We start from the raw sequence: 13,228 nt of genomic DNA, 5'->3' as shown, positions 1-13,228 counted from the left end.
GATTTCCGTACGTCCCCTAATCCTGCCGCAATGAATGAGTACCGCATTGCGATGTTTACTGGAACTGCAATATTTTGTGTTCCAGTAGACTTGCCATACGCGATCATGAGTGGCTGTCCATAATTTTGTGTTCCAACGTCGTTTTGTGAGAAAAATGTGCTGAGAGCAAGCTTCACGTATACTACACTGATGATACACGTACTATATCTACGAAATAGAAAAGTTACAGTCATAGTAAGCAATGCTAGGGACAGTTTTGGTTCATACACAAATTGATGCTTTGGTGGAATATACTTTTCATCGATGACCAAGTCTGCAGAGTGCTTTTGTGTGTTGCCTTATTGAAAATAATCATTCTAGTGAGTATTTGGGGGTTTTGTGTGTGTGTGTGTGTTTCTGGATAGTTTGATCAGCATAACTTAATACCCCGTGGATAGGAAATTAGTATTTTTTTAATGTAGAAAGGCGAACATCATGGACAACTTTGGCTTCCAGGTGGCTTCCGTTATCACACAGAGCTTCTATGTTTTTCATAATTCATGCAGGATAAAAACCTGGGGGAGCTAAATGTAACTACTGCAAGGGAGGAGATGTCCATTGTGTTGTGTGCCTATCTGTGTATCTGGTTACCAATTGCTGTGGCTCGGTACAAACAACAGATAATTTGCTACCTCGGCTACCTGTGTATCTGGTTACCTTCCAAATTGGCCCCTTGCAAACATCAGATAACTTGTCATGTCGGCCATGATTTGTCCAAAAACAACCAGCTCCGTACGGACTACCAATCATATCTTTGCTTGCATGTTGGAATATTTGTTTTGCTCATATCAGATCAAATAGACAGATCAAACAGACAATCTTTGACCATCCGTTGACCCCACATAAATAGGCAATGCACAAAGTTGGGAAAGAAAACTGAGCGCAGCAAAATGGGTGCTTCGACGCTTCGATATTCCGCAATTCTGCTGGTTTTCCTGGGTTTTCTGATCAGTCACAGGAGCAGCGCAGAAAAAGTTCTCTTGGTACCTCCGCCATGCGCTGAAAGCCCCTGGATGTCTATGGCCAAAATGGGTTGTGCTTTGGTGGATAAAGGCCATATCGTCACTGCGGTTGTTTCAGAGGACTTTGTGGGAAAACGGCGGTCAGAGTGGCCTGATCTTCAGTTTGAGGCAATTCAAGACCATGGGACCCAAGTAAGGCTCAAAAAAGAAGAAAACGAGATTATGTCTACGGCTGAAAAACTTAATCTCAGTAACCTGATAGAATGGATGCCAGCTGCGATGGAAGGGTTCAAGGAATACTGTGCCCATCTGCTCGGAGATAGCAGCCTGATGGATCGGCTGAGGGCTTCCCAGTACAGTGTTGTTATCTCTGAAACCTTTTTTCCTTGTGGTGCTATCCTCTCAGCTCAACTTGATATCCCTAACATCGCCTTTATGCGTTTAGATCTCCACTTTCTGGACGAAAAAGCAACCGGTGTGCCACTCCCTCTTTCGTATGTACCGTCAATATTGACTGATTTTACCGATGACATGACCTTCGTACAGCGGCTTCAGAACGTTGTCTTGTCTACACTTGTACCTGTATTGGCACGACTGGGTGTGAGTAGCTACTATGACGAACTGGTCCGAAAGTACATTGGCGAGAAAGAAACTATCCAGAGTGTGACGTCACGCGCAGTCTTGTGGCTTTGTCGAACCGACAATGTCTTGGATTTTCCTCGTCCCAGCATGCCCAACATGGTTCAGGTCGGAGGACTGAATGTCGGAGCGAACAACCCCCTTGCTGAGGTGAGTTTAATATAGCAGGGTTCTCTTCAGAATTTTTAGTACAGTGGAGGGGCTAGCAAAAATAACCCGAACCAACGTGCTGCGCTTTCATGAAAATGGGTTCATTTTGCAATGACAGACGGTATCAAATACTACAAGTGAGTGATTCCTTTGTTATGAAGTGGCGAATCGACTATTGTTCTGATCATCACCCATTTACAAGTTTTTTGCAGACAATACCCACTGGACAAATCTGTGACTTTTCATTAATTTTAGAAAAACTGACCTAAACAATAAGGAAGAAACATACTAGATTTCAAAAGTAGTATAGTGGAGCTGGGCTAGAAGTATAGTGGAGGGCCACCGTACCGTTGTTCCATAATTTCGGGAGGACTCTGTATAGGTATCCTGCAGCCATTTCTGATGAGACCACAGCAAGTAAATTTTATGGATAAAAGCCCCGGCAGGCCGCAAAAATGATAAGACAGGGCGAAAAAAAAACAAGATGGTTAAAAAACAAAATGTCGCTTTTTTTTCAAAATAAGATACAACAAAACACACAAGTGTAAAAAGATTCGTTTATCTTCTATATAATTCGTTGATTGCTTTAGAGCTGTCAAATTGCCTATCGGCGAAGCATGGTCACCAACTTACAGCAACTTTAATGGGATGTCCGCTTTTATAGAGTCGCGAATTGGAACTGTTGGCAATCAAATAGCAAGCTTTCTTCAGACGTTCACATAGTTGGGTGTCGATTAACAAAATATAATTCATTATGGTTGATTCACCTTTCCACAGGATGTAGAAGCGTTTGTCAAGAGCTCAGGAGACGATGGAGTGATTGTCGTCAGTTTTGGGTCATTTGTGGAGACGATGTCGGCGGAGAGGAGAGAAGTCTTCGCGGCAGCCTTCGCCCGACTCCGACAGAAAGTGGTGTGGCGTTACGTGGGTGAGAAGCCGATTGGTCTGGGTAACAACACCAAGCTGATGGGCTGGCTTCCTCAGAATGACCTACTGGGTAAGAAGTCATAGAAAAAGTCAGAAAATGAATGTGAAAATGGAAGGCAGCAGTGATATAGCTTGTTGACAAAATATCGAGCAATCATGTCAAATTCTCACATAATAACATGCTGCACTCTTACTGATTTTATCAACAGCAACATTCATGTCCTGCTGAAGTATTGTGGACCTGGACCCAATACAGCATACGGGAACAAATTTGGACCCGGGCCAGTCATATACACATATCTACAAATTGAAAAACCAATTGCAAGAACAATATTTCTGTTTTTTTGTCAAAATATGTTTACAGAGTATTCATTACATTCCGTATCTGTATCTGTAAAAGTTGCAGGATGGTTTTTGATTTATATACAGTACAACGTTTCTAGATGATTTGCAAAAAGCTTTTGACTTACAGTTAAATTCTATATTTTTTAAGGCCACCCAAAGACCAGAGCCTTCATTACTCACGCTGGGTCGCACGGTATGTACGAGGCCCTGCACCACGGCGTGCCCATGGTCTGTCTGCCGCTGTTCGGGGACCAGCCCGCCAACGCTGCCCGCGTGGTGGCCAGGGGACTGGGGGTGACGTTGGACTTTAGCACGGTCACCGCCGACCAGCTGTACCAGGCAGTTCTTCATGTTGTGACCAACACAAGGTACTACTATCGCTTCACAGATACAGGTCATGATGTTCGTCAAATGATGTTTGGTATCTAATTTACCGTATACTTCTTTTAATTACGTAGCCTGAAGAGTTCAAACTTGACTACAGCACACACACACACACACACACACAAACCCACACATATACACACATACACACACACACACACAAACACACACATTCTTTCTCCACCTCTCTCGCCGTCTGTCTGTCTGTCTGTCTGTCTGTCTGTCTGTCTGTCTGTCTGTCTGTCTGTCTCTCTCTCTCTCTCTCTCTCTAGGTATAGATGTAGATATCACTTTCATGTTTATAGGACAAATTTATAGTATAGGTACGTGAGCCCATACTTTAAAATTAATATTTTGCTCCTTTTCATATCATTCTTCACAGCTACCGTGAGACGGCAGCCCGCCTGTCCCGTCTGCACCGTGACCAGCCGCAGTCACCCATGGAGCGGGCCGTCTGGTGGATAGAACACGTCATCAAACATGGCGGACTGCCTCATCTCCGCGCACGCGCCGTGGAGCTGCCGTGGTACCAGTACTACCTGCTGGACGTGGCTGTGTTCCTGTTTGCTGTCTGTTTGGCTGTCTTAGGGACAGTGTGGTGCAGCTGTCTGTTCATTTGCAGGAAGATTTGCCGTAAAAGTGGCGGCAAGCTCAAGTCCCAGTAAAAAGTCATGCGAAAAAGTCATTCAGAACCTCTGCCTTTTCCCCATCAGTTTCTGCTACCTGACCTCCCTCCTTTACCAAACTTCCTACTTTCTCCCTGGTGTGAAGTCTTGTCGAGACATAACGCCAAAAGGCCTTAGGGTTCTCCTTGATGTCCTTAACCATCCTCAGCTCAAAAGTTCTACAAAGTTCCCTTGTTAAACTGCGAAGTTTGTTTCTTTCCTTTGTGTATGCTACATAGTCCCTTGTTTTTCCTGTTCTCCTAAACTTGGCCCATGTTTTTCTCTTCTTAACCCTTGCCTTCATGGCACGTTTGTTCATGTAAAGCCTGTCTGTTCTGAGGGTGGGCTTAGAAAAAGGTATGCAATCCTCAATTATTGCATCCATTTTTCCAGCAAACACTTCCCAAGCCTCATGAATATCCAGGTGACCCATTTCTTCTTCCCAGTCTATATCATGTAGAGCATCTTTAGCCTTAGCATATTGACCCTTGTTGTAGTTCCTTCTACCTGTTGTCTGGTCCTCACTCCTCACATCTGCTTGGATGCAGAAATTCAAACAGCAATGATCTCCCTTACCCAGGCCGGGTGTGTACTGTATATCCCCAACTAAGTCTTGCTCATTGGAAAGGATCAAGTCCAACAAGGATGGTTTCTGGCTTAGCCGGAAACGTGTAGGTTCGTTTACATGTTGGTATAGGAAGTTATTGTCCAAGCAGTCTAGGAGTAATTGGCCATGGTGATTTGTTCCTATCGTGGAAATTTTCCTTTCCCAGTCAATTTCCTTTATGACTTTTTCGCAAGTGTATTCACGGAAGAGGACCTGTCAAACATTCCTACCATAAACAACCTACATGACACCCAGTTATTGGAAGGTTTAGAGATCACTGAGGAAGTAGTCCTCAAGAAATTGGCCGAGCTTAACCCAGCAAAATCTGCAGGCTCCGATAACTTGCATCCACGGTTTCTCAAGGAACTGGCTCATGACCTTGCTACGCCTCTCACAATTCTTTTTAAGAAATCCATTGCATCTTCTGAGTTACCTGAAGGGTGGAAACAGGCGCATGTTACACCCATTCACAAGAAGGGCAGTAAATCATCTCCGGGGAACTACAGACCTGTAAGTCTCACATCCGTAGTAGGAAAAATGCTAGAATCCATCATTAGGGACAAAGTTGTAGAACACATGTCTTCTCACAACTATTTCACTGACGCCCAACACGGGTTTGTTCCTGGACGTTCATGTATGACTCAATTGTTAGTGACCATGGAACAGTGGACAAAACTACTACAGGCAGGAGATCCAGTAGATGTCATCTATCTGGATTTTCGTAAAGCATTTGATACAGTACCTCATACACGGTTACTACAGAAACTGGAGAGATATGGGGTGGTGGGTGACTTACGAAACTGGATTGGAAACTTCTTGTCCCAGAGGAAACAACGGGTGGTAGTTAATGGTGAATTCTCATCTTGGAAAGAGGTCAAAAGCGGGATTCCACAGGGAAGTGTCCTTGGACCCATATTGTTTGTGATATATATCAATGATCTACCAGAGGCAATATCTAGTGAAGTAAAAATCTTCGCTGATGACAGCAAGATTTTTCGACCAGTCAAACACAAAAGAGATCAGGAGGCATTGCAACAGGATCTAGTAGCGGTAGATCAGTGGTCACAGCACTGGCAGCTACGTTTCAACGTGAGCAAGTGCAAGGTTCTACACCTGGGGAGGACAAATCAGAAAATAACATACACTCTTGGTGGACAGAATATAGAGGAAACCGTGGAAGAGAAGGACTTAGGTGTATCTATAGACAACAATCTCGCATTCCACATGCACACTGCAAAAGCAGCGAACAAGGGTAACATGATGCTGGGACTCATAAATAGAGCCTTTTACAACATTGATGAACAAACAATCCCGATTCTTTTCAAAACGATGGTGAGACCCCATCTAGAATACGGTAATATTATTTGGGGGCCACACTTCTCCTTGGACAAACAGAGGCTAGAGAGAGTTCAGCGCAGAGCAACCAGAATGGTGCCTGCTCTCAAGGACATTCCTTACAAGGACAGGTTAAAAAAGCTGAGGCTACCATCCCTGGAGTACCGGCGTAGGAGAGGAGATATGATTCAAGTTTTTAAGATTATGGCTGGGAAAGAGAGACTACAGTCAGATCTGTTTTTCGTGGAAGCTAAGGGTTCTTCAACTAGAGGCCATAGTTACAAGTTGAAGATCCCACTTGCAAAAACTAGAATCAGGGGGCATGTCTTCAGTTCGAGGGTCGTAAAGGACTGGAACTCTTTACCAGAAAGGATAGTCATGAGCGAGTCAGTGAACCAGTTTAAATCCAACTTGGATCGACACTGGGAACACCTGTGGTACGTCCATGAGGGATGCGTCTAGAGCAGTCCACTACAGGCAGAGGCCTTTCTTGACTGAAGATGGTATCCAGGTATCCAGGTATCCAGGAAAAAAAATCTGGAAGTATGCAAATGTGCTAGGGATTGACCCACCCTGAGGTGTAATATAGTGTCATAAGACATGGTTCATTCCGATAACCACCAAATAAACTACTGAATTCTCGAAGCACTTGAGGTAGTTTATGAGGTATTTTACTAGAACCGACCATGCCATACACCAAAAAAACAGGTCATTATCGTTATTGGCATATAGCCATTATCAAATATCAAATTGACACATGAATGAGATAAGCATGTTACTATTTACACAACAAATATCTTAACAAAAGATTGTATAATAGGGTGTCCTTTGGTACTTCGTGATATGGTGATTCAACACTATTATTTCTTTCTTCAACACCTGAGGACAAACAACGAAGTGAAGTATACATGTCTTGAAATGTTCTTACCTAATTTAAGATCCTACTGTCCTGAAGCAAATGACTTGGACAGCAGTGTCAAGTCAGATTAGTCGAAAAATGTGTATTGGTAGGGTAACGGCTACCTAAATCAACTAGGCAGTACACAGTAACACAGATGGGATCTAAGTAAACAATATACTTATCATGTATCAAACTTCACAGTTCATAAAAAAAACTAAATAAAACATTATTTGAACTTGAACTCAACATATTGTCGTTTAGCCAAACTGTTTAGTTCCACATGATGCTAACTCGCCGTGCAGATTGTTAACCTACCTGTCATTAACAAAGGACTTTCTGCCCTAATTTAATCCTCACTATTGTCTAATTTCTTGTTTTAAATTAATACTTAAAAAAATTGTAGCAAATGTTCTTTTTATTTTCATATACTGTCACTACCCGTAGCTTCCATTTGCAATTACATAACTGTGTTACAACAGATTTGATTTCATTAAATTAAATACATCTTACTCAAGTGGACATATAAAATTGCTCAGTACTTAGGTTACGTTAAATCAAATTACCAATAGCGTAAGTCTATTTGTGTTAGAGTATAGCACTCTGGGGGCGTTTATAACAAATATTAGATAACTAATTAGGTTTACTTTGTGTTTGGGGTTTACTGCTTTATCTGCCGGTGGATTACTCTTATCTTGTCCTAAATCAATTGAGTCTTGCCTGTGAGTTTACGAGGGGCTTGCCGATATTTACCGTACAAATGTTGTGACAATAGCACAAACTGTACAATTTTGCAATAATGAAAATGAAAAATTGAATTCTCCGGTCGTTTTTTTTTTCATATTGCCCAATACTAGTTTGCATGTTATGTTGTTTTCTAACGTCCCAGATAGAAGCCACCAAACAATGGTAGCAATAGAGCAGAAAATGCGTACAAAATTAGTACAAAAGCGTACAGTGTTGCAACTTTGATTTCAGATTTCTAGTCCGAAAAAAAGAGAATTTTCTTTAGAATGAATGATTGCTAAGACAAAGAGATACTTCTACAGTATTCCAATCATTATGAATACTCGATGTGTGTCTGTACGTATTCCCATTCGGTGTAGATACGAGTCCTGCCGCACCTTCCCACAGAAATGGTATTTCCCGAACTATCTAAGTTTTAAACGTTGCCGAATATGTCATTGAATAAGTTGAAATTTGGCACAAAGGTAAAGGCATATACCCTCTTGATATTGAAACATATCAATTTTTAGTAGCAACTAAGTTAATTTCCAAAAGCCACACCCCTGCTGGAAACTTGTCAGAATTTTATTCCCTCTAGATCTGACCCACTTATATATATAACGTTTATTGATTGTTTCAACAACCTCTAAATACATCGCAGCGCCCTAAGGAGCTGAATTGCGTATTTAGGCATTAAAAGCATATACACATACATTAAAAACTTAACATGGAAGGGCAATTAGACTAACATTTTAAAGGCATACAATCATATCACATGTACACAACCATTATAACTATGTAGGAAGCTTAGTTTTACTTGTGAGATTATGAGTGTCTCTATAGGTTGAATGCCAATTTCTGAACGCTCAATGGTTCATTTTTTCTTCTAAATGGTTCGAAAACTAAAAGCCAGTGGAGATGACATGGTCATCAATGAATTCGAAATGCTTAAAGCAGGAAAGAGAATTCTACTGGCCCCTCTACTGAAACTAGTACACTTCACTAAGGGGACATTTCCAAAAACGTGGTCCAAATTTAAAGTTAAATTGTCCCCATCTTCAAAGCAGGTCGGAAAGACGACCCCAACAAATTTTAAGCTGTTTAACCCTATTCAGACCGGGCTTTTTTGGTCATCCCTGGACCGGGGGGGGGGGCTTTTGAGGCCCTCCACTTCTAAGTCCTATAACTCTAAAACGACGTGCCGTAGGGCCACCAAATTTTCAGGACATGATTTCGACATAATATCTAACAAGTATGTGACATTTGACGTTACGTTAACGTAAGATGACGTAATTATGACGTCATCAATTTGATTACATTGGCCAAACCCATGAAAAATGGGTATTCTCAGAAAACTTCAAGTTATGCTGCAAAAATGTAACAACAAGTGCAGATAACAGAATAATAATGTTTATTACGACTTGCGTTGCCAATAGCAACATCAATGACGTCAATATGACGTCATAAAATGACGTCATGTACGTCTAAGATACGAGTTGGGCTCCGCCATATTATATCCATCACCTTGAATTTTTAAAAATACTTTTTTTGCAACAAATAATCACAAAGGGCAATGGAAATAGACTAAATTCATTCATTTAGATGGTTTTTGATGAAAAAATACCAGGTAGTTACAAATTTTAAGGGATAATTAGCTTGTTATTCTTGATCTGGCCATTCGGTCCGCCATCTTGGATTTTGGGCTGATGACGTCATCAAATTAGCATAATTTATGCATATATAATTATGAAAGATATGCTGAATAATATAAGATTTTATTTATGTAACAAAATTGCAGTAATATAGCAAATAAATGTGAAAAATACATAGTTAGAATCAAAAATAGTGATTTTTGGCAAAACTGCCTGTCAACAAACGGTTGCCATGGCAACAAGAAAAAATGGAAAATTTGTCAGACTTTGTAAAATTGTTGCCAACAATATTTTAGGAAAACTCACCAAATTTGGTGGCTCTAGCGTAAGCCGTTCTGGCGTTATAGGACATCGAAGTTAGCGCGGGCCTCAAAAGCCCCCCCCCGGTCTGAATAGGGTTAAAAGGAAGAATTAAGAGAATGGCATCACCAAACCAAACCAAACAGGATTTCGCAAAAACTACAGAACATCTGATAACATTTTCATATTGAAAACTCTTATAACCAATTACTCACAGTCTGGAGAACGTCTTTTCGCTTGTTTCATTGATTTATCAAAAGCTTTTGATTCAATCTGGTATGAGGGTCACTATTGTATAAACTTCTTTCCAGGGGGATATCAGGCAAAGTTTTTGATATAATCAAAGACTTGTATAACCGTTCCGGTCCGAAGCTAGCGTCAAAACTAGGGAAGGCCTTAGCGACAGTTTTCCTATTGAAATTGGTGTCCGACAAGGATGCGTTTTAATTCCCACCTTATTCAACTTTTACATCAGCGATCTCATAAATGAACTTGATTCAGAAAACTTAGACACTCCTCTGTTACAACGCTCCAAATTGAACAGCTTATTTTATGCTGACGACATTGTTTTGTTTTCTGAAACACAAGAAGGACTGCAGAACGCAATTAACGCTGTTAGCCGATGTTGCCCAAAATGGAAAGTAACATTCAACCTTGCGAAAACAAGGATTGAAGCTCAATGCAGAATGCATAATTATCATTTTAGATTAGCCAACGAAGTGCACACAGGTAGTCTTCAATATGAAGCTTATATGATACAACAGGAACTAGATAGTCATAAAACACCCTGCTGGTTATCTGATGTAAGGAAACTCTTAGTGTGTGTGAATTTCGCATAAGTGACCATCTGTTACATATAGAATCCGACAGGTATAACCGTACTCCTTTAAGTGATAGAACATGTAAGTTCTGTGACCACTTATATCTTGAAGTCGAGACACATTTTTTACTACATTTTGGGCCACCTTTATGCCAAGTTGCTTTTCACAACTCCTTCCCAGTCTGAACTGAAAAGGCACATGCCGTCAGCAGCGCGTACATGTAGTTTGTGGTGTACATAAATGCAGCTACCTGCAAGACAAATGCTTGCCAAACCAGTTCTGTAAAGAAGAAGTGTTTAATGCTTTCGAGTAATGCCATAAACTTTGTAAACTTATAAACTCATAATGCCCAAGTTGGCACAAAGCGGGATCTTAAGGTGATTGTGAGGAAGGGACGTTATTGCTCCGCGCAAGAACTTGCAGGGCAATAAGTCCCTTCCTCAGCAAACCCCCCTCCGGCATTAGAGAACCCTGGCCAATATTGAAAATCACGAACCAGTGCTCCCCCAATTGCATATTAAAAGCCATCCGGTCTGCGAAGGAGGCTAGAAATACAACGTTTCTGACTACATTCTACCATGATATGTTTACATACACCCCGCCGGCATTCATGAAGATCCGTCAACCCATTCCTGAGTTATTCCCTTCTAAAGGCATGATGCAACTACACATGCCTGTAAAAATTCCTGAGATGCCTGCGAGATTTTGGGAATCCTTTTTAACGTCGCAAACTAATTAGGCTCGCCCTTGAGACGTCGCCAAAAATACAAAATGCGTTTTTTAAACAATACTGTTCCAAAAGGTATGCTTGAAAGAAACATCACAAAAAAAAACACATCCAAAACCCCCATCATTTATTGTATGAGCTAACAGACACACAATCATCTAAAAACTCACTGATCTCCATATTTTTCTGCTTTTGTGCAAATATTTCGACCCCATTGGTCAAAAGTAATTACGTTAGAGAGAAAAGGACCAATCACCGCTAAGGCGGATCATCATCATGACAGAGGCAGGTTCAAAATGGCGGTTTTCCTGACCGGTTGATTCAAACGTGTGCCCGTTTGGTGAGTATTTGGGGAAATTTCTACGTTATCTGTGACTGTCATTAACGGGAAGAATACGTAACAGATGAAGGAATAGATGGGTGAAGTATTTAAGGAGATATCGTGTAGACTTATCCTAAAAATCGCGAAAAACGACTTCCATTTGGAGTACAATTTTTGCTGTCATCGGCTTGTACGGGTGGGCAGATTTGGCGCCTATTTTAGAGAACCCCAGTGGGGTTTGGGGCCAAATAAACTGTACACTTTACCAACTAGAAAGGCCGACATTTGCTTAAGAGCAAATACAGCATATTTCAGCCATACACCTTCCCACGCAACATTGGACTGTTCCAAATCACCCCTGCGCAAAAATGGAACATCCTCTTAACAGTACATTATCCCCCAAAGTGGACTGGTATTGTGAATTGATTCCAGGTAAAAACAGAGCTTGCTTCTATTTTTCAGAAAATGACAATAATCACACCTTCCATTCAGAAAATTTTCATCATGACTGAAAATTGTTGAATGACTTCATGTAATGTCATTAACAATTTTCAGTACGATAACTAGGAGTAAGTTTAAAAAAGTATAAGCTCCTTGTGATGTGGGTACATTTATTATTGCAGTGAACTTTTTTTATTCAAATAGGGCATACGATTTAATAATTATCAAGCAGGTGCAGGTACTGTAGGAGCGTTTGTTTTCTTCAAGCTGACTGTTAAACTGTTTTACTTTGTATGCAATCAGCCATCGAGCCTATTCTTATTTTAGTTTAACAACTTCCTGCCAGACCCGGAAGATACGATTGAACCTTGTTCGAGGATTTATTTTCGTCTGTCTGGTCAGTCTGTTCATACCCTGGCGCTGAGAGTGTTTTATTGGGCTGAAACTCTGGCAGTTTAAAGTTACTTACAATTTAAATCTTCAAAGTTTATGTCAAACAACAACAGCACTAGGAAATGTGGCCACTATAGACAGGTGGTCACTATAGAGAAAATGCTGATCTATTGACTAGGAGCCATACGTTACTCATGATTTCAGTACACTGATCATTAATCATATAAACATTGCACAGGTAAGCCAATTGTTTAGATGTACAATTAAGTTCAAATAATTCTGAAGAGAAATATTGATGAGAAAATAATCATTCTCGCCACTGTCTAACTTATAATTACGTATCAAAACTAAACGCAGATTTTCTAACTAACGCACCTTTCGCCGACTTCATCAAAGGACCGTCGGCTATCAATCAAACACGGCTGTCGATTAGACTTAGAGTTTCAAACAGTCATGTGCTGTGTGCCAGTTGACAGCGAACTTCATGCTACTTGATGTTTTACATTGCTTGAACCTTCTTTCCTACAGCGGTGCTTCTACAAAATATTTAGACTGTAACACTGAGTCCCACATGTTTTATAGAATAGAATTTGACGCAGAACAGCGTTTTTTGCTGGGTATTTTTCTTGAAACATGTCCGTGGGAATATCAGCGAGGCGGCGACGTAGGGATATCAGACCGTCAACAAAAGTCGCACGGCGGCTAACGGCGCAGCGAAGATACTAGCGCTATAAATAAGCGCTTCAACTAAGGATGGCAACCCGTACAATATTTTTGTATACTGTTGAGCTAAGTAAAGTTTGTTGTTTATGAGGTTTTAGTTGTCTTTGAAGCTTTGACCCGAAATATCTTAAAGTCAAACTGCTGAAGAGAAGTAAGTGACTGCTACGATTAT

General features: G+C 40.9%; 1 protein-coding gene across 1 annotated transcript; it reads left to right on the top strand.

Annotated features, from left to right (window-relative positions):
• The first annotated feature begins 734 nt into the window (after positions 1–734).
• On the top strand, positions 735–4,111 carry LOC118432317 (UDP-glucuronosyltransferase 2C1-like). Its single transcript, XM_035843860.1, has 4 exons — positions 735–1,790; positions 2,568–2,787; positions 3,211–3,430; positions 3,829–4,111. The coding sequence occupies exons 1-4, from the start codon at positions 930–932 to the stop codon at positions 4,109–4,111; spliced, it is 1,584 nt and encodes a 527-aa protein (XP_035699753.1). The 5' UTR covers positions 735–929.
• Positions 4,112–13,228: the final 9,117 nt, after the last annotated feature.

The sequence above is a fragment of the Branchiostoma floridae genome, chromosome 15 (genome assembly GCF_000003815.2).
Source record: "Branchiostoma floridae strain S238N-H82 chromosome 15, Bfl_VNyyK, whole genome shotgun sequence".
Lineage (NCBI taxonomy): Eukaryota > Metazoa > Chordata > Leptocardii > Amphioxiformes > Branchiostomatidae > Branchiostoma > Branchiostoma floridae.
This window is presented reverse-complemented; position numbering and strand designations above follow the sequence as displayed.